This window comes from Sinohyriopsis cumingii, chromosome 2, assembly GCF_028554795.1.
Source record: "Sinohyriopsis cumingii isolate HCF-2022 chromosome 2, ASM2855479v2, whole genome shotgun sequence".
NCBI lineage: Eukaryota > Metazoa > Mollusca > Bivalvia > Unionida > Unionidae > Sinohyriopsis > Sinohyriopsis cumingii.
The window spans coordinates 73,809,046-73,832,354 of record NC_142962.1 but is presented as its reverse complement, the minus strand read 5'-3'; the positions used below and the strand labels follow the sequence as shown (position 1 = coordinate 73,832,354).

The window sequence follows — 23,309 nt, the reverse complement described above, 5'->3', positions numbered from 1 at the left end:
AACTAGTTTTTTCAGCCTCTGTCAAGAACACAACACAGTTAAACATAAGGCCAGTTTCTTTAGATCTTTAGATACATACCATGACATCATTTTTACATCTTGTAGGAAATTCAGTCTGGACAAGGAGGTCAGTAGTTTCAGACTCTTCCCTTCGCTCCAAATCTTTACCAGGGTGATCGTAATTATCACATCTTGCTCACTTGCTTGGGTTTCATCTAGTATCTTGATCTGCCTTCTCAGGCATATCTTACTTGGACCCTTGTCATTCTGCTGGAAGACACTGATTAAGTTCGGGTTTAATCCCCTATCTGGAGAAGTCGGGTTTGATTTGTTCTCAAAATTGAACATAATTGGCTTTGACATTCCTCATAAGCAAGTGATGATTTATGTTAATTCATGTTCCTTTCATGCTGATGATCTTAATAAAAAGAGTTATTGACAGGATTTCATGGTCTGTTTTCCTCTGCCTCTGGGGCCTTGAATGGGCAAGTTTCCTCCAAGAGGCCTCTCTAGTTTTTGCTGTTAGAAAACTTGGATACCAGATTCTGCTGGGATCCATATTTCACCACCACTTCAGCTGGTGGAGAAATCACGACGTACTTCTGACAAGTTCAAATTCATCTCAAGAACCTCTGCACTTCCTGTATACTGATGCCTTAGATTTAGTAGTACGTGCTCATCTTGAGTCAATCAAGGATTGTGGTCCCGACAGAACTCTTCCGTATATATCATTAACCTTGAAATGCAGGCTGTCTTCGTCACTGAAGGGGTATGTGTCAGCCTATTGAGACTCCCATCACATTATGATCATCATGAACAGTATGTTGATTGCTGTATACATATGTCAAGGAGGTGCATGTATCCTGTCATTCTGCTTGGAAACCTAAAACCACCTTTGATGGACAGCTTCAGAGGCAATTGCAGTTCATCATATTCCATGCAAGAGGAAAATTCTAGCACACAGCCTTTCGAGACACAAGTAGCCCTCACAGAATGTTCTCTGCACCAATTTGGTCTTTTTTGTCTGTGGGGAGGCCATAGGTAGATCTGTTTTCAGTTAGGCTCAACAACAGACTATCCGTTCATGCTATCCCAGTGCCAGATCAAAGTGCATGGGTGGTGGACACCTTCATTCTCAAGTGTGATCAACTATGTGGCTATGCATTCAGTTCAGTAAACAAAAAGATTTAACAGATGTGCTAAGGTGAATAGATCATGAGATCTCTGATTATGGCATGTTTGGCCATGCGTGCAAGCTTTTTAACATTTATCAAGCAATAAAGAATAATGACCTTTATTGTAACTATGAATCATCTAATCCAAAAAATACAAATACCTCATTCACTCGTGTCATTAAGTGTTGTAACTGCAAAGATTTAAGGCATTACCCATCACTTAACGGTAAAAGCTGGACAAGAATTCTAATTACGACATAATTGGCAATGTTTGGGTTTTGAAAATGGACAAACAATATGAATCTGTGAACTATGTCTGTCCATGATTACTAATACTTTAAAGATGGAATGGCTACTTGTAAGAAGGATTTTGATGACTATGGCACAGTAATGGTAGTTTGTGATAAGCACAAATCTGATTTATGGTTTTGCAACTTAACCATATAAATCTTCTGAAACTGGTAATCAGACTGAATTTTTTTCCTCATTTGTTTTTGCTTAAAAATCATGTCCACTGGACACATGAATTGATGAAATAAAACACATCTGTACATGACAGATGGTTGCACAAATCGGGTTTTACTGTTTCATGTAGATTATTGGTATTGTTACAGCCTAGGAGGTAAACTTTAATTTTAATTATTACCAGATTTTCTACTCCATCCCCGTTTTGATGTCCTTGAATCTTGGTCAGAGTCAGAGAAGGAACATAGTCTGTATGATTGAAATAATAAGGATTCAGACTGTGACAATGTTGACTTTATTTAGACCTCCCAGTCTAATTTAGGGAGTTTCACCTTAGACTAGGAACTAGTGTGAAGAAAAGAAGTATGAATGTAATAAAAGCAGGTTAGTTTTGCCTAATTAGAATTTTTTTTATCCCCCCCATTAAAAGGTGTTTTAATGTCAGTAATAGCTTACTTGTCACTATTATTGACCTTTTACCTTTTGTCATGGAAAATACCTAGTCAATGCTAGATGCTTTGACTTAAATTTTCTAGGAATATCATAGAACACATGCATGCAACCAGTCTGATCTACATCTTCAGCCATGCTTTATAGAGCATCCTTATTCTTTTCCGTACGAGTGATCACATTGGCTTCATGCTAATAATATGGGCTGGTTATTTATTATTAGTTCCTAATAGTGACTTTTAAACCTCTATTTATCAAATTTGTCAGATTGATAAGATTAACGTAAATAATTTTCATTCATGCATTTATCACACGATGAACCGCCTTCCCTTTCCTCTCCTTGTGTAAAGAGTGTGAGACATTGTGGTGGTAATAAATACTAATTTGGGTTCTCAAAGAGTATCCAGTTACAATTGTTTTACAGTATGGGGGTCCAGATGTTACTTTATTTTTTATTAATGCAATAATGTGGTCCCTAAACTGAATCTCATAACAGTTGCTTATTAATAGATTCTTGCCCCTTAATTATTTTAACAGTGTGTTGTTGTTTTTTAGACCATTACTCCTACACAACAGTACTGTTCTGGTTTTTATAAGTTATGAAAGGAAAAACTGAATAAACTCATTCTTGCTTACAATAATAATAATAATAATAATAATAAAAATAATATTAAAGAGATACAAAGGGTACAAAGGGGCTGATGCAGCCTTTGCTTTTATTATCGTCCTTTCTCTGTTATTCTCTCAGAACTTTCATCTTTTGAATTTCTGAAATAGGTGGCATATGTGGAAATAGTAAGGGTCCATGAGACACTCACTTATCTTGTTTATTGTGTACAAATTGTTCATGAATGGACAGCTGTTCCATGTGTTCCCTTTGGTCAGATGACTCATGGGACCCTGCTGAAAGCCATCACATATATCTGAAGAGGAAGGAAGCATGTTCTTCCCCTTCTGGATCTTGAAAGATTATGTTTCTTAAAATCTTGCTTTCATTATCAACCAATCCTGGGCAGCCATACCTTGTGTACTTTATTTTATCTTCACCTATTTCCAGACTAGTTATCATATTTCCATATCATTAATACTGTGAGTCCATTATTGACCACCACCCCCCACATCCCCCAAAAAAACAAATTTCTTGAAGTGGAAACTGCAACTTCATTTAGGAATGCTATCAGACCTGCTGACTGGACGGTTTCCATCAATCTTCAGGATATTTCCACATCCTGACTTTTCCTCCACACAAAAAAATATTTCCAGTTCTCAGTTGGACAGGAAAAAGTATTGAAATTCCAAACCATGCCATTTGTTCTAGCCTCATTGCTCAGGATCTTTACCAGAGTCATGGGAGTAATAGTTGCAAAGCTGAAATACTTGTGGATTTTGCTAATACAGTATTTTGACAACTGGCTGCTACACAACACAAACAATCCAAATTGGGATTGACTGTCTGCTTACGCACTCCCACCCTTCTGTGTGCTCTATTTCACACCGATGCCCAGATCCTTAGTTATCTAAAACAATTGATCTGCCTGGCAGACATTTTGAGCAAATTTTCTGGCTGCATTTTTTGGGCCCTCTAATGTTCTGCATCCAAGGTCTACAATGCAAAGTGGAAAACTTTTGATGAGTGTTGCTTGGAAGCACATTAGTCCTTTCTGACCCTCTCTGCTACAGTGGTGGATTTTGTTCTCTTCCTTTTTGAGTAGATTTGTTAAGCCTCTACAATCAAGGTTATAGGGCTAGCGTTTCAAACATTTTAAATTTTCCAGTGGTCAATCCATTGGATCAGACCCTCACATTTTGGTTCTTGTCAAGTATTCTGAGCTACAGACACAGATATCTTTCTCACTGACACCAAAATGGAACTTTTCTTGTGTTTTATGGGTATTAATAAAAACACTATTAACCTTTGAGTGAGGCTTATTTTGCAAATCTTTGAGCTTAAAACTGTTTTTCTTATGGCCATTGTATTTGCGCAGAGAAGAAACAAACTACATGATTTATCAATTGTGGAAGGATTTTTACGCTTCTGTGGGAATTATGACTCCACTTCCCAGTTATATCAACTGGTTTCCTTGCCCAAAACCAACTTCTGTATTAGTTTTTCCATCCCTGATTGAAATCCTTAGAGTTAAAAAAACGGTAAAAGTTTAATAAGAGTGACAGGTAAATATACATTCTTAAAATTAGTTCCCCCAACCCACATTTTTTGCACATTTGTTGATTCAAAAGGCAGTCTGTTTAAACATGTTGACTGTTGTAAGATAATGTGACATTCACCCATCTCTACAGAGTATAGAAAAGATCTGCCATTGAACTGTGTACTGTCAGATTAAGGTGTGCACTGGTCATTTTAAAAATTAGATTGAAAAGATAGATTGGTAACTGACTGTACATTGGCTTTTTATTGTGTAGAGTACACATAAGAAGAAATTTTATGATATTTCTGGTGCAGGTTTTGAGAATAGTTCTGGCAACATGCATGTGAATAATTACCACAAGTCAGCTAACTTGGATTCACTGTGAAAAAGCCATGGAAGTATCTTGCTTAATTATGATTTTCATTGTTGGATCACTCCATTAGCTTTTTATTTTACTTTATCTTGTCTTTAAATGAATTGTTGGCATAACTATACAGTTCTCCCATGATTTAACATTATGCCATGACCAAAATCAGAGCCAGCACAAGCTATGGGTGAGCAGTGTGCTTACACGGGGAACTGTTTACATGGTCAGCAATTCAGAGTTGTTGTTATTGTTGTGGGGTTTAACGCCATTTTTCAGCACTTTATAGGCTATGCATGACGGCCAGTATTAATGGTGGCAGAAGGACCTGGGAAAACCACGGGAAGAACCACCGACCCACAAGAAGCTAACAATTCAGAGAAGAATTGGGGCACAAAAATCAGAGAAGGGCGCTAAAATGAAACAACTCTAATATATTTAAACCTGTTTTGTACAAAAATTGGAATGACAGTGAAGAAGCTATTATGATTTTTATGTAATAAACTAACATTTTCCTACACGTAAACTATATATTACAACTTTTTGAGTTTTTTTGTTCCATTCACAGTCTAGCGATAGAGTTTTAATACTATTGTTGTTGTATTTATTTTCAGTACAAATTAATAAGTCAGAAATTTAATACTGGTGATCAAATTGGAAATCCTGCAACTCCAAACAGTGTTGGAGAAGAGGATATAGATGTCACTGTCAATATGGAAAAATTAGAAAAGGAAGCAACAGAGGTGAGGATTAGTTTTCACTTGTCTAACCCCAGTCTTGAATGCATTCACATTGGTAATGGTGCTTTTGTATTATGCATTGTGCAGTTCTATTTCAGTGATGAGATGTTCCATGGATATATTGACACTTTTGTGGATAAATGGTGATTGGTCATGTCTCCGCAGCAGCGTGTTTGTTCATTTGTTCATGCATCTGTTGTTTGCTTCATATTCTGAACTCCCATGAACAACATATTTTGAAATGAAAATCTTGTCAGCTCAAACCATTTGATGAGGACAAATTCATTTTTGGAGGCAGTTTTTCCTTTTCATTTTAAGTCATTGAACTTGTTGGACTTAACTCTTCTGTCTGCAGTTGAAGCATACATGTTCAAATCTGGTTATCTTGTTTTAGTTTTGGATTGCAGGCGAGCCACAGTTCAGGGAAAGGGAACTACCGGGAAAAGTTGGGAAATTTAGGGAATTTTATAATAATAACATGGACTAACACATTGGGAAATGTAATTAGTGTTCCCATGGGTGATGAATAAGCTGGTGCATGTTCGTTTTTCAGAACAGTCAGTTAGAAGTTGAGGAATTTTATGAGAAGTCATTAAAATTTTAAAATTTTATTCAATAGTCAGAAAAGGTTGGAGAATCTTGTACCCTTAGTCAGGATATTAATATAAATGAGCTCATGGAAATGTGCTGTTTCTTACCCATGATTGGGCAGACATCAGTTTCCTAACATAAAATTTTTAAAGGTTTGATGTTGTCATTTAGGATGGACTTCTTTGTTTCATATTGTCTAACAATGGAAAGTGTGTATCTGATCAGACATGAAACTTGTGGGGAAGGAAGATTTACCTTTTTCAGATGACTGTTGAAGTATTGTTTTATACCGATAATGAGTGGGAACTCTTATTTCTGGGGAGATTTCTTATCTGGTTTCAAGTGCGCTTTGGTGCAAAATGTTTCTAGTAAACTGGGAAGTTTTATAAGGTTAGTAATGGTTTTCTTCCAGTTCTGTTGATATAGTTGATAAAGGCTCTTTTTATGATGACTTATTAAATGGAATATTTGTTTTGATTATTATTAGTATAGGTACTGGATCTATCTAAACATCTTCTAAGCATTTCAAGCTAATTGCAGTACAAAATCATTAGCGTTATAATTTGTATTTATGTGTGTTTTGGGATCACATTAAAAATAATTGGGAAAACATAAATCAGTTTTTTATTATGTGCCCATCTTAAACAAAGGGGATATTATATTAGCACATGGCTATCTATTTGTTAATGATTGCTTGTCTGGCCCATAACTTTGTAAAAATTGGGGAGGTCTTTGTAAAACTTTGCTCAGATGTATATCATGTCTGGATAGTATACCACATGCAATAACCACATCTCCTGCCTCATGATGTGCCCAGGTGTATATCATGTCTGGATAGTATGCCACATGCAATAACCACATCTCCTGCCTCATGATGTGCCCAGATGTATATCATGTCTGGATAGTATGCCACATGCAATAACCACATCTCCTGCCTCATGATGTGCCCAGGTGTATATCATGTCTGGATAGTATGCCACATGCAATAACCACATCTCCTGCCTCATGATGTGCCCAGATGTATATCATGTCTGGATAGTATGCCACATGCAATAACCACATCTCCTGCCTCATGATGTGCCCAGATGTATATCATGTCTGGATAGTATGCCACATGCAATAACCACATCTCCTGCCTCATGATGTGCCCAGGTGTATATCATGTCTGGATAGTATGCCACATGCAATAACCACATCTCCTGCCTCATGATGTGCCCAGATGTATATCATGTCTGGATAGTATGCCACATGCAATAACCACATCTCCTGCCTCATGATGTGCCCAGGTGTATATCATGTCTGGATAGTATGCCACATGCAATAACCACATCTCCTGCCTCATGATGTGCCCAGGTGTATATCATGTCTGGATAGTATGCCACATGCAATAACCACATCTGCCTCATGATGTGCCCAGATGTATATCATGTCTGGATAGTATGCCACATGCAATAACCACATCTGCCTCATGATGTGCCCAGGTGTATATCATGACTGGATAGTGTTCCTTAAGCAGTAGCACATCTCCTGCCTCAGGATTACATCAAAGGAAAAATAGTCCAATGACTGGCCCAGTGTACGCCTTTTTTGAAACCACTAATGATATTTTAATGAAACTTCAGCCAACTATACATCATGTATAGATAGTGTCACATTGTAGCATCATATCCATGCCCCCTGCATCCCTCTGAAGGTTACACTAAGGGAGAATGTCATTCTCTGACTTGTGTCCATTTCAGCAGTATAACTTTTGAACTACTCAGGATATTCTAATGAAACTTTGACCAAGTTTATATCACAACTAGACATTATGTGGTGAGTGTATCATAGGGCATAATATGTGCATAAGGTCAGGGCAAGGGAGAAAGTAATTGTAATTCTGTGACATATCTGGAGTAAAACTTTTGAACGATTAAAGATAATTTAATTGGTTCACACAGGTCTTGTAAAACCCTTGAATTTGATATCTGGTTTGGTCTTCAATATCCACAAAAGTTAGAATGGTTGAAAAAGCCCTTAAAAAGTGTGTAAATTTGGATTGATATCCGTTTAAAGCCTTATAATTTGGCCGATAATAGAAATATTACTAGTAAGTGTATTTGCTTTACCTATGTAATTATTTTAGTTGAGAACTTAGTGTTAATGAGTAAAGCTAATCCTTCATTTCCTTGAACATTATGCTTATTGGGATATCTTCGGTATTACCCCTTGTTGTTTTAGCCAGACTGTGATATGTATTTACCCGAAGCATAGTTTATTTGTTACTATTGGTAAAGCAGTCAATGCAAATAGCATTTGAAGCATTGGGAATGACAACTTTGCATTAACACTTTGAACTAGCGTTTACCATTCATATAAACTGTCCTTACAAAAAATTTAAAGAAAAGGCATAGGACTTGAAAAAATCTGGAAGAAAAGGTTTGCAATTTGGTTGAATCCCTGAAAAATGCTGGACTTTGTTTGGAAAATAGAATAGTGATTAACAAAGTATATATGCTGCTGAAAAATCAGTAATGCCAATATGTTCTGTTGGGTTTGGCTTGAATGTCGTTAGCAACATCCCATGTGGACACCACGTTGGCATATTTTAATACTCAGAATTGGCATATTTTAATACTCAGAATTGGCATATTTTAATATCCAAAATTTATTTGTGAGAAATATAAATGTGTTGTAAAAAAAGAATAATATTTTTTTTAGAGTTTAGTAATTTAAAATGAAAACATGCTGCTTATGTCATTAAATTCAAAAAAAAGGAAAGCTCAGGACAAGGTCCTTTAAATGTGAGAAGGGCCCTAGAAATTTGACCATGGGGGCCTTGAGAAAGCTGAAAAAACACTGTTGTTTGGTGTGATCTATTCATCAAGCATTTTTTAAGTAAATAGGTTATGTAGCAGTTGGAATGAGTTTATTGGTAGGGGAGGTGGAGGTCAACTTTCATGACATTATTTCTCCCCTGATAAGCCCATGGAGACAGATGTATACATTTATTGAATAATTTGGGGTAGGCTTATTATAGAACTTTGTTTTCTTAATATAAAAATTTAATAAAGTGAGGGTAGTCTTACTATTGAGCATGAGCTTTTATCATTCAAGTAGAAAAGGTTTGGGGTTTTTTAAAATTAGCTTTTGGAACTTATCTCATGGTTTCTAGCAGCCAGGTCTCGGTAGTTGTTATTTTCAGATTGTTCTCAATGATTTAACCAAATTGACCAAATCTGGCAGAAAGCATCATGACAAAAAATCTGTTTAAACTTGTACAAATGATGCCAGTTAGGTATCAGATATGGCCACCATTATTGCAAGTAGAGGAACCTGTTAACAACTTTTTATCAAACACTCTGGACCAAATTTTACAGACAGCATAACGACCTTTCATGCTTGTTCAAATTATGGTTATCTGCCATAGCTAAAAATAGAAAAAGCTTTAAATGACCATTCTCAAGTACAACTTAGCAGAATTTGACCAAATCTGATGGAATGCATCCTGCCACAGAGCTTTCATGTGGATGATCTGGCTCATCATTAATTATTGCCACCATTACTAAAGTAGGAAACCTTCAAATGACTTGTTCTTAACCAGAAAATTGCTATATTAATTTTATCAAATTTGAGCAAAAAACAAACTGGCATAAGACCGATTTCATTTTTTTTTCTTCAGATGATAATCTGCCTTTAAAAATGGCTGCTGGTACTAAAGGTAGAAAAACCTCTAAATGACTTCTCAGATATTGCATAGTAGGGTTTGATTTCACTGAAATCATTTTGTCATGAAGGTCATCAAACAGGATACTCAGTAGAATTTTTTTTTTTTTTGAAGTTCACAACACAAAGTAGAGAGCTTAGTGGGTAGGCAAAGCAAAGGTGTCTGAAAATGGTGAATCTCACACTCTATATTTAAAATGCCTTAAAAGGCAATCAGTTTTTTAATGGTTTTATGCATATTTTACATTGGTTGTTTTTGTTTGGTACAGACTGACTGTAAACATTTTGTGATAGTTTTCTTGTGAAATTGTCATTTGCTTTACTAAAAGCTGCAATACAACTTTGCTTTAGAAATCTTAAAAAAGATTTATAAATCAACAATATGCAGAAAATAAAACTGTTCTACATTTGTATGTAAACCTTTAAAAAAGTAAAATATTATGAATACAAATTTAGAGTGTAGTCGTGCTTTTCTTTGAAAAAACAGTACGTTAATATTTAACTGCAGCAGTATATTATACACAAAGTTTTCACTGTTAGAACTGTCTGATGCAAACTTATAAAATAACTTAACAGCAGACTTAACATACCAGTGCACGTCTCCGATACATACCATTAAATAGTTACATGGGGGGTAAAACATGGCCTCCCATCCCCCTCCATGTTTCATGAAGTAGAGCAGTGACATGTAATAATTTGGTGCCATCAAAGAAATGGTAACATAAGGCTAAAGTAAATTATAGTTCTTTCAAGAAGTATATTCATTATACACAACATCATGCCATCAAATACGGACAGGATACCACAAATAGAGAAACATTGAATCATTTGTTTTCATATATGAAATCAACAGAATTGGAATAAATTTTGGCAAAAATTATCCTTTTGACCCAGATTTCATGGCCAACTCCTTGTGTTTTTTTGCTATTTATCAGATATCGGTAGTTGAGTTATCTCACTTGGGTTGCACGTATGTTTAACAATGGAAAGTGTGTGCATGTTTTTTTAATGTGCATTTTGTTCTGAGAAAATTTGCCTTTGATCAGGGAAAAAATTGGGGAATTGAGAATCCAATAATTTGTGGGGACCCTGAATTTAGTATAGGTGAATTTCATTTAGTATAGGTGTATGGTTCATTATAAAACTCATGCAGTGAAGATCATAGATTTTACAATTTGCTGGACTGCCCCATAAGTAATTGTTGGGTAAGCTGTTGAAATTTTGCAGAAATAGGCTGAACACACTGTTCCAGATGTGAAGGCAATTATGTGAAGGATGTGTAAAATCTTGGCCTGTTAACTGCTGTCAATGTCAGTTTTGTTACATTTTCACTCCTGCCATTTTTATTTCTGGTCATTCAGGCACATTCATCACAGAAACAATTGTCAGTGTTTATGTCTAGAAATCAAATAATTTACAGTTGTGTTAGTTGGAATGGCAAAAAAATGCAGTTATGATACTGTAATGCAGTAACAAAAAATACCAAGGTGTTATTTTGGTTTTCAATTCATGTGACAGCACCCAGTTGTCTTCAATGTTGGAAAAGGTACACAAGCAAAACAACCGAAAGATTCCAAGTATGCATCAGGGTTCAAATGGAAGATATTAGAACATAGATGAGGTAAAGGAAGAGAGGGAGAGAAAAATAGGATCACCAGGAAGTAAAGTTTTCATGTTTATTTTATTCAGAATCAGTTTTGAATTATATTTCTTCTGCTTTTATTAGGTTTGTTTCCATTTAAGAAGCCATATTTGTGCAATCAACTGTGTGTATGCCTCAATATTGGCAGATATATTATTCAGTTATTCATATTGAGAAATGTTTCAAACAGTCAAGGACCTATGGTTTTTGTAAGAGATCCTGTTTTAATTTCAAGACATTGGTTAAAGCTGCATTCACTTGAAAAAAATAATCAAACTTGAAACCTTGGCATGAGATGGTTTTGCTGCTCCTCCGCTAAAGTAAAATTTGAACAAAATTCTACAGAAGTGAAAACCAAATTCACAGAAATATAGAGATATTGAATGGAAACCTGCCCCATCTGGCAGATGAGATAACATATATTGTACTTGAGCAATGATCATTGTGTTATAAGCTGAAACAAACCAGTAAATAGTGCATTAAGTGTCTGGACAGCGTCCACCCATAATTAACTGGATGGATGGCATAACAAAGTCATGAGGACCACTCAGTGGCCAGGTGGTTAGAGCATCTGCCTTGGATGTGGCAGGTCGGGGGTTCAATCCCCGGCATAGTCATACCAAAAACTTTAAAAAATGATACTTAACAGCTGTCTTGCTTGGTGATCAGCATTACAAGAGGTTAGTGTTAGGACTGGTCGGCCTGATGTCAGGATAATGTGACTGGGTGGGATATCATGCTACATGTCTGCGACATGATGCCCCAGTGCTAGGCATCACTATAAACTGCCACACTGCAGACATCATAGCAATTTGACTGAAAAATTGTTAAAGCTATGTTAAAAATCCAAATCACATGTGCACACAAAGTCATGAACACCTACTGTTACAAATCAGGAGTGTTGAGATCAGACGATATGTCACAAAGTATAATAGACCCATGAAAAAAACCCAGAACAATCATCTTTATGTTTATGGTGGGGAAGGTGAGCCTTGTTTTTGAAACTGCTGTCTTTAAGTGTAATGAATACTAATTTTTATCTGCAACACTGGAGTTGCTCCAAAATTATATATGCCAAAGTGGACAATCTCAATGGATTGTGTCAGTGCAACATTTGTTTTAAATTAATGTGAACTGCAAGGTACAAGATCATCATATTAGTACAAGACTAATTGTGGAGAGAATGCAGCTTTTGCAAATGAATGCATGGAACTAAGGATATAAGAAGTTAGAGATAATCATTAAAAATGGTGGGGAACAATGTAGAAAAGTGTCAGTTTATTTAGGACTTGTACAAAGCTGAAAAACATTGAAAAGAGACACAGTTGAATAATAAATTGACTTCAAACTATTTTGTGGTTCTTTGAAAATAATTAAAGCCCTGCTCGATAAAGCTGGTATGAATCCTGTCTCCCCAGTCTCACATTTGTTTATGCAGCATAATTTTACCAAGCACAATTGGATTTTGGTCAAATATGGTATGCAGTTACATGCTCTGTTTTATTCCTTCACTTTTATAATGAATCCACAAAAAAACCATGAGAGATTCCTCTGCCAAAATTTTATCGAACAGGGCTCTTTATTTCATGGCCATTGCATATAGCTCTAGTATATTATTACTACTTTTTATTTCCAACATAATGATACAGTGTAACCATGTTTATCCAAACCTATTTCATCTGGATCATCATTTTTTAAATCCTTGTCTTTCAAAATGTGCAGATTACATATATAAAAAAAACATTCATCTGAATCCTTGTTTATGCAAGTTTGTTGCATCTTCCAGGGAGTTTGAATAAACATGATCTCACTGTAGCATATTGCATTGGTACTGTTTTGCTTTCCTAATAGTGTTATGTAGAATAGATCATAAAATGTGCAACACAAATTGTCTTGATTTTGAACACATACATGACAGGCAGAATTATCACTTGTTTGAACTGCCTTTTTTATATACAGTTCAGTTTAGTATCAATTATAAAACTTAAAAATAAATATAACCATTCATTCATTTTTATAAATCTTTTAAATTCTGATATTGTTTTAAAGTACCAGTTAATGCCTGTTGGTGATTATTTTGATGGTTTATTTTAAGTAACAAATATTTGAGAATATTCCACCACTTTGCCATCAGAAATGGAATGAGGGGATGAACCTTGGCATGTTAACTATCTGCGTTTACAGAATTGAGAGAGTCTTAATGCTGACTTACAGATAAATAATATCTTCATCCTTGAAATGAGAGCAAGTTTTGGTTTCTAACAAGGGTACATGATTGCTTTTCATAGGAGAGGTGTATTTGTAGACCTTGTTAACCTTTATCTTAAAACCCATTTCAGGATCCATGAGATAACCCTTTAAATTTAGTTGATAAAAATGAAGAAGATAATGCTTGCTAAATAGAGGATCATGCTCACCAAAAGCTAAGAGAAAATTTTTATGCACCTATCTTATGTTGGGTGTATTATGTTGTGATTTGTTATGCCCATCTGTTAACATCTACTCATCTGACCAAATTTGAAATGAGGGAAGATATTTTTTGTGAAACCTCGGTCAAGTATGGTGTATATTCACTAGTAGTAAGTCGAATTCATCTGCAAACTGCACAGACCCAGATCTGCCATCGTATAATGCACCTGCAGCTCTGGATCTGTGCAGTTTGTTTGGAGTAATCAATGACTGTGCAGTTTGTTAGGAGTAATCAGTGACTCGTGTCCTTGTTAAGAGTATGACTTTTGAATGCCTGATGATATTTCTTGAAACTTCATACATAGTTAATCATCAGTACTGGAAATCAACCAAGGGTCTGGTGACTGATCTTAATTGTCACTTTAAATAAATTACTTGAGGTAAAAAATGCAATTTGGTTCCTTTGTACTGATATGTAGATGACCAATTTATATTTTTAGGACATCATAGCCAATTTTATACCAGTTTTTCAAAATGTTCAGACTTTAACATTTGTGACCAAAACATTTTCAGCACAATTTAGCGACAACAAAAAACAAAATATTTGTGGCAGACAAATGAATTTGTTAGGCATATTTGTACAAATATGTAGATGACTCATTAGATTTTCAGGCCATTTTTAGACGTGTCTTGTTTTATACACCTGCAGTAAGACCATGTGGTACTGTGTTATGTTGACCATCAGTTGGTTTGCCTGTGCAAGTTCAGATTTCGGCTCAGCCAAATTGGGTATGTGAGAAAGCTTGCCAATAGCTTCCCATATGTTAATGGTTCTTACAGGGGTCTTCCCAGGTTATTCCTCCACCAAATATACTGTCTGCCATGTATAGCCTATTTTGTGATGAAATTTGGTGTTAAACCCCAGAAAGACAAACTTGTTACTCCATCTGGTCATCTTTTCCCTATTTCATTTCCTCAAAATAAATCCAGCTTTCAACAGTTACCAAACTCTGCTGATGGATTATACTTAGGGTAAGGAAGGCCCACTCTCTGGGGTCAGATGTCAAGAGCACTGAGTGAAAGAAGGAAAATTTATCTGTACAACACAATTGGTTCTACATCACAGACATGGATCAAACTTGGTAGATGGCTTGCGCTTCAGTAATAAAGAAACCTAGTGATTTTAGAACCAAGGTCACAAAAATGTTTGCTTTGATGTACCTTGACAAAACTTGGACTGGGTTTACAATTAGGTGAATTAAAAAAACACAAATTTAGATTCAGGGGTATTTATAAATAGTCACATTAGTGGCAAGTCTGATTTTTAAAACAAATGATTTCTGCATTTGTGTTCAGGAAGTTGATTTAATAACTGCATACCTGGACTGAAGGTTTGGGTCATTGAAACTCATTGGTCAGTAATTTCTGGTTTCATTCATGCCCTACAAGTGTCTTACATACAGAACTATTAAACATAGGGCGGTGTATAGTGTAATTCAAGGTACTTTTGTTTACAGTTTTTCAACATTTTGTTCTACTGCTTTTGATCAAAATATTTTAAAGCATGACTAAACAAAATTACAAGCCTGAAAAATGAAATTTGGTAAGCTTATTTGTTATGATTTGGATGAGCTGATTACATTTTAAAGGGCATTAACAGCAAGTTTTTAAAGTTCTTTTTATTTTTATATATCTCTGAACTTCTTAGACTGGGACATTTTTGGAAACCTTGTTCACAGTCAAACAAAAACCACTTATGGTTGATAAGTGAAGTTTGATAAATATATGTATATATCTTTGCTAGATTTTCAGCTTATTATTGTTTTTATTCCATTTTTTTTCCAGTTGGAACTTTCTGGATTCAACATTGTTTGTTAAAACTTTGTTAGCACAGTTAAGCAGAAACCATTTTAAGGTTGACAGATTTATAGAATATGTTAATGAAAAGTTAACATATAATGAAAAGTACATTTCATGCCATTATGGCAATATTTCTACTTGTAAATTTATTTCACCTTCTTGTTCTGCCTTTGGGCATAAAATGTAACCTAATTTGTGCATAGCATAAGCTTTCTGTATTTTATATAATTTTTACAACTGGTTCAGTTGGATAAGAGGAAGATTTGAATGTGGACCTTAAACATTTCTCGTTTTCATTCACCAAACAAAATGTAGTCATTCACCTTGCTAGAATTTTCTTTTCCTTTTGTCCAGTACAGTGGACACGGAATGGCATTGTATGCCATTATGTTAATGGTGGTGGTGGTTGTTGTGGGTGGGTGGATGAGCATGGAGATGCATGTTTTTTGCTCTCGACAACAAATCTCATTTTTTCTTAAGCATTTGTCCAAATGTGTGAGCATATTGCTCTTGCCATAAGCTCAGTCCATGTTTATGATGGTGTATTTAATAATACTTAATGTACAAGTTCTGAATGTTTCCATTGCATTTGAAATGATTTGTACTTGATCACATTGAGAAAACTTGCCAAATAGCATGATTGAATGCAACCTGAATTAGTCTTGGTCACTAAGCCATTAGACAAATTCTGAAAGGCATTAAGATCTTGACTACAGTCTGAAATAGTAAGTTTTTGTTTTGTGGCATTAATATATTACCATACTGAATTTACAAAATACAATTAGTTCCAACCAGGTAGTAAAATACTGGCACCCACAGTATTAATTTATGACATAGAGTTCATTACATCAAAATGCATAAAACTAAATAATTGAAAATAATTTATCTGATTTGATAGGTAGTTGCATTTGCTATATTTTTCTATAATCAATAATTAAATTTAAAGAGGTATATAGGTTTCAGACAGCCAAGTCTTGTTACCACACATTTTTTTATGCACAACACCCTGTATTAGACCATTGGCATTAATAATTGAATGTCATGTATTTGTTTTTTGTTGTTCTAAAAAAAAATGTAATATGTATTACCCATTTGCACATGAATATTAATGTTATAACCAGTTACCAGAGGTGGGAAAGTCTCATTATTTTAAGGCCACTTTCACATGTAAGCCCATGGGTAGGAACTGCACACATGGATATTAATCAGTTAAATCGGTTGATTGCAAAAAGAGCACACAAAATTACCTTCTCAAGACAAATCATAGTAACAGCTAATTAAAATGCAATATTTTTTTTCTTTCTTAAAATTATTTTTTTTTCAATGTTGTAAAAGAGATTAGACAATGATTTTCAAAATATTAATTAATATAAATGTTGATTTTTGTGGAAGGAAATGCATCAAAGCATGCATCTAGTGTATCTTAAATTTGCAGAGGTGAAATTTATTGTTAATTTTTTCCAGAGTTCCAGTTTTTTATCAGTAGTTCTACTCCAGAACAATGTTGCAAATATTTATAACATTGAATATAAGTTCATCTATATTTTCCAAAATGTTTATGAAATTTTATCCAACTTGAGCTGAAGTGACTTTTTTAAATTTGCTGATGTCCTTACAATTGAGACTTTCCCTACAGTTAACAGGCACAGATTCTATCATTTGTGCACAATCTTACACAACAGATATTTATATGACATGATTATTTATGTTAAGATAGTCTGCATTTTGTAAAATCAGTGCTTATGTTGCACAGCTTGAAATGGCTTAATTATTTTCAATATGATGTCATTGATATGACATTACTTTTTGCCTTGGGTGTACCATAGTGGCATGAGCTCAGAGAGAGATTAAACGTAAATGACAGAATTGAATTATCTCTTATTAAGTAATGAAAAAGAAAAATTGTTTTTGTCTTTTTGAAAAGAGTAATAATAATACTCAGAAAGAAATATAAAATCAACAAAAAGTATTCAAGAAGCTAGAAATCTTTATTGATTTATAATCTGCCATATATCAGCTGCACTTGCTTTGTTGTGAAAAACTTGTATGATCTTGATAATTGTGTCATAATTAAAAAGTTCACTCCCCAGCATACATGTTTGTGGATGTGATATGAGAACAGAGATGTCTGTAATTTTCAACATATTTAAATTAGATGCTTTTTTAAAAGCTTATTCAGAAGATCATGACAAATTGTTTGTTTTTTTCTTCTTCCCCCCCCCCCATAATATTCTATGTGATAACTTGTATGTGAAAATGTACAATAAAAAAGTAGTGCAAGAAAATAAACATCAGCCCTAAAATTTCATGATTTTAGACTGCTGGAACCCATTGATGTGAAAAAAGTTTTTAAAAAGAACAGTTAAATACATTTCACAAGCGACCATCTTTAAGAGTGTACTTTATACTGCACATCCAGCTGTGAATGGGGTCAAATGGAGCTATTGCAGCAACGTATACCCCCTCCTCTGCTTAGACTCGATATAGAATAGGCTCAGTGCACTGTCCATCCTTCTGTATGCCACAAGTGGCAACTAATGGATGCGGCCTTAGTTCCCAGGGATGAGTCATATGATGATGTTCCACCTGGAGAGGTTTTTTATTTTTAAATAAAAATGTGCAGTATAGAGCAAAATGTAAAATTTAAAAAACTTTTTCTTCGGATTGTACCCTTTTTTGGCATATTTTGTTCTTTTTGAGATACCTAAATGTACATCGCACCATATAGATGGATGGACATTATATATAAATGTATAAGGTATATTCATTCATAAAAACTTTTGAAGAGGACAAAAGTCTTGCCTTTTATTAACTGAACATAGCTCACATGATTTTGATGTGGACGCTTATTACAGTATTAGATGGAATGACAAAATTGGACAAAGTTTAGTGTTCATTGTAATAATCAGAAATTAAATTTGGTCATTTATTTCACCCAGAATGCTTCTTGAATAAAAAGCTCATATATCTTATCCAACAACTCATTAAATTTAATGAGTTAAAAACTGTATTTGAAATAGAGATTATGTTAGAAGTCAGATGCTATATTGTCATACATTACAACACTTTATACCATATTTTTGGACGGAAAAATTTTCAGTATCTGTTGGTGTCATAAAGATGGCATCATAATTGCCATGACATGCTCCTGACTGGCATGGTGGTACAGACAAAATCACCATTTTGAGCTTATTTACTGCTTTACTGCTCTAATGTTAACCTTGCTTCAAATGAAAGTTGCCTCAGCGGAGTCTTTAAGTGATACTGCTTTGTCATAGGTTAGAGCTATGAGTATAGGTTGATTACCAGCTTCTTTTACAACAATGTAAAAATGATTTATCTTTGTACTGTGGTCAACAGCTAGTGCATGATCAACATACTTCATTTTGCTTCCAATGCTGCATGCTTGCTTAAGAATTTCAGTTATCAGCTTTGATTTACCACTCCAGTTACCTAGTGGTTAGAACACCCTTCACGGATGCGGGAGGTCATGGGTTTGAACCCCAGCTGAGTCATGCCAGAGACTTACAAAAATGGTACTAACAGCTGCCTTGCTAGGTACTCACTGTTTAGAGGTTAGTGTTAGGACTGGTCAGCCTGGTATCAGGATAATGGGACTGGGTGGGATATCACGTTACATGTCTGCGACATGATGCCGCAGTGCTAGGCATCACTATAAACTGCACACTGTAGACATCGTAGCGATATGACTGATTTTTTTAAAAGCTACTTTAAAATCCAGATCACACACACACGCATCACAATTCATTGTAAAGCAGTTATTTTGTTTGGATTGTCAGCATGAGACTTGAAATGCCACAGTGAGTGATGTATTATTTGTATAGAATAGTTCCCTGTACCGGTAATGTTACTAAAGATTACTGAAAGAAACAACACCAGATAAGTGCAGATGGACAGGCCATGGTTAAGCTACAGGCTACATTCACTTAGAAGAAAGCCACTCAGTTGTCAATTCTCCAGCTGAATATTGAGCATCAGTTTGAGCAACATACACTAGTTATTTTATTGGCCAACACTCATTAATACTTGATGTGAGTGCATTTTAAGGAGAGTAGCGCAGCTACCATAATTAGGTCATTGTGACCTAATTTTCACACTTTAGTTACTTGTGAATTTTCAGGAATTGTTCATCTCACCTTAAATGTCATGGAACCATTTTCACCTAGACTCATAAACATGGGTTTATAAATGTATCACAAGGAGAGGTATCAAAACTAGGTCACTGAGCCAGATTTGTATGGTCAAGTGATTTTTACTTTCAGCTTTTTATTTCATTTATGCCACTACTTATAATATGGTAGGATATAACTGTTATGGATGTCTGACTGTCCTGTCTTTCTGGCCATAAACACTTTTCAGAAAGAGGTCTATATCAATTAAGGTATTTCAGTTAAATTTGGTACATATTTCAAGCAAGTTGTGCAGAGATGGGTTTTTTCTTCTTCATTCTTGGAATTTTCCACATTCAAAAATTATTTTGTTACCTTGTGAACAGTAAGACAAATAGAACAGCTTAAATAGGATATACAATGTACATTCCATTTTCTTTTATAAATGGGATATGGGGGGTGCAAGTCGTATCTAGACTCTCTGGCACTTCAACCAAATTTTTATGCTTGAGTGACTTTTTATATACCTGACTAGAGGCAGAGTATATAATGTTGTGACGTGTGTCTGTACATCCATCTATGTGTTGCCTTTTTCATTTCAGCACAATACGTTTAATTTTACTCCATCTACCTTCACCAAACATGATGGATCACTTCCACTTGAGGTAAGGAAGAAACCTATTGATTGGGGAGTCAGAACATCCAAGGTCAAGGTCACAATGACTAAACCAAGAGATATGGTTTCTGAAGAATTTAATTTCATATTTGCAGGATTCATGGGACTTTAAAATTTTTATATTACATACTGGTAGAATGGCAGTAAAGTGGAGGCTGCTACATGGTGCGCAATCAATTTTCATGCTTCACGACTTCATGAATTGTGTAAAATATCAAGTTCAGTTCTTATAATTACAAATAGTTGTAAATATTACAGATGGCAAGAAATAAATAACAGCTATATTTTAGCCATTATTTACAAATCTTGTCAAAGAATGCAAGAAAGGTGCATGAATACATAAATGATTCCTTTCTGGTATTCTGAACTAACAGCTTGCAGTTTTTTGTGTGTGATGGTGAAGTTTTAATCCATCTAAATGCTTGTTACAAAGGGTTGGTAACAATATTGGTTTGTTGCACAATAATATCAGTCCTGTATCGTAGACCTTTTTATGATGAGGTGTAAGGATGGAGCATATTGATTTGTGTGGTGGGGGGTCAGAAGTCCAAGTCAAAGTGACTGAGAGAAGAAAAATTATTTCTGTGCATTAACTTGATGTTACACTACAGACCTGAACTAACTTTTGTGGATAAGGAAGAAAGATATTTGATTTTGGTGTCAGAAAGTAAAGTCAAAGTCTCATTGACTGAAAGAAGAAAAATGGTATCTGCATAGTAATGTTTTTTGTACAGCTATTTGATTTTGGTGTTAATACTCAAGAGTCACCAGGGGATAGAGGGGTGGGTGGGCGGGGGAAGTAAACACAATGAAAAATGGTATCTGTACAAATGTTTTCATCTATGTATGTTCACCAGTGTTTGTGGAGGGCCCACTCTTTGTGTAAAAGAAAGAGAAGACGATTGATTTGGGAGTCAAAAGGTCTATGGTCAAGCTCACGCACTGAAAGAAGAAAAAATATTCTTGCGTGACTTTAGTTCTATACCATTTACTCTTAACCAGACCATGTTCTAAGAACTTTACATGTGTTACCCATATCTTCTACTTTATATACATTTGACAGAAATTTAGCATATTTGTTTTATTTGTATCTTGATCTTCATGTTTACTACTATTTGGACGAGTTTATCTTCCAAACTTTTTGTGCAATTCATTTTTCATTTTTCGAACTCTTGTGTTATGTTGTGTGGGTGAAATGATTCATCTGAACACAAAAGTTATGTGGATAAATCACATGGAGAAGAACTCAGCTATATCAAACTAGGCCACCAAAGATCGCTTCAAAACTTTCCTGTGGAATAACCAAAAGTGGTGCTGATACTGTGCATTCCTCACAGCAACAGAGACAGTGAAATAGTATTTTCTTTAGTGAGGAAAAATAAGACAGACTTTAGGGCCTCCTTAGTTGCAGAAAATTTTTCAGCAATTCTAGTCACCAAGATCAACCAGCACGCACGAAAGAAGCCTGAACTGTTTTAAAAACAAATTTACGATCAAACAGTTGAGGAAGTTCAAGTCTGCCACAGTATCATGGCTTGATAAATAACCACAAAAACAAGTGAAGCTTATGAATACCATAATAAATAGAAATTCAGACATATTTCTGCATATATGTAGTGGTTTAGTTTTATATTGCGATCTTGATATAGTGTAGTATTGACATTCAGAGTGGATGGAGTTATTGTCATGGTATTTTTCACTACTTCATGTCCAAATTCACTAATTTTTATCCCTATTTCATTAATTGCGAGCCTGGAAGGTTGGCAGCTATGTATTTTTGCCCTCTAAGCCTTCTTCAATGTAGCAGCACCTCATTTAAGGCTGCTGGGGTTCCCCATCATCCAGTACATTGACATCTAGTTGCCTTTCTGAGGGATCTGGCACTCTTTTGGGGCACAGTAATTTGTCAAGGCCAAATCCTAAATAACAAAAAATATGATCTGATGCCATCTCAGATTTTTCTTTTATGTGAGGATGTATTTTCTCACCCATCAAGTTAAATTCCATGTTCCTCCAGACAGGATCTTGCAGATATCATCACACACAGCAAGAGTGTGTGAGAAGACTTTGTTGACTGCAACTTTTACATCTGTTATGATCTCTTAACAGAGCAGTGGACCTAGTTCGCTAGGAAGGCTTTGTATGTGGACTTGCCAGTTCTTGCATTTAACAAACTAAAAACCTCACAAGGGCCCCCTGGATTCTTGGAGCCCCTTGAATCCAAATTTCATGGCCATTTCATTTGGTAGTAGAATCAAGTCAGATTTCTTAAAGGAATTCTGATGTCACACCAGAATTTCACTACATCCATTAACCAATGCCTTAAATACATCAGGCTTGGGTGGTCACCTAGATCTTTTTTGAGACGGCATTTTGGTCTCAGGAAAAATCTCCCTTCATAACAACAACCTAGAAATGAGGGCTGTATTTCTAGCACTGCACAGTTGTCATCCCCACAAGACATCATGGCATCATGCTTGATAAAAACAGCAAAGGGGCCATGGCATACCTCAAACCTCAAGGGGCACTCGTGCCACTTTTCTCTGGTTGGAAGTCCTGAGGCTCTTCATTTTTTTCAGCTTTGGAGAACACTGAAATCTCCTGTCACAGACATATCTGTGCTGGGGATAATCAAGATAGACCCCTTTGCCCAAGTAGGATTTTACATTCATATTTGTCTGGGTGTGTGGGATGTTCTACCCCAAAAATTACCTTTGATATTTTGGTAGCCTGCTGCTCAAGTTGGATTGTTCTATCAAAAGAATTTACCAGTTTCTCACAGAGAGATTTTCCATGAGGATCGAAACACATGAAATTTGGGCTTTGCTGCATTTTGGACTTTACTTGATCGTTCTTTGGATGATGTCAAGAAAGCTGCATTCTGGCAGTCCCAGTTCACCTTTTATTCATTCTGCCATTGATCAGTTTGCACCTGAGTGAAGGTATTAAGTCCAT

General features: G+C 35.3%; 1 protein-coding gene across 7 annotated transcripts in view; it reads left to right on the top strand.

The window, feature by feature from the left end:
• Nucleotides 1–23,309, top strand: part of LOC149805180 (serine/threonine-protein phosphatase 2A 56 kDa regulatory subunit delta isoform-like) — a 123,277-nt gene that overhangs the window by 82,151 nt on the left and 17,817 nt on the right. For 2 of the 7 annotated variants that reach the window (XM_089948111.1, XM_089948110.1), the window contains exons 15-16: nt 5,216–5,344; nt 20,281–20,343. The exons of 1 other annotated variant lie outside the window; for it this stretch is intronic. In XM_089948111.1, coding sequence (XP_089804237.1) covers nt 5,216–5,344; nt 20,281–20,343 — 192 coding nt within the window. Of the gene's footprint in view, nt 1–5,215; nt 5,345–11,155; nt 11,259–20,280; nt 20,344–23,309 lie in introns of those variants that run through there. 4 more of the 7 variants (XM_089948137.1, XM_089948117.1, XM_089948134.1 and 1 more) reach the window with 3 other exon arrangements.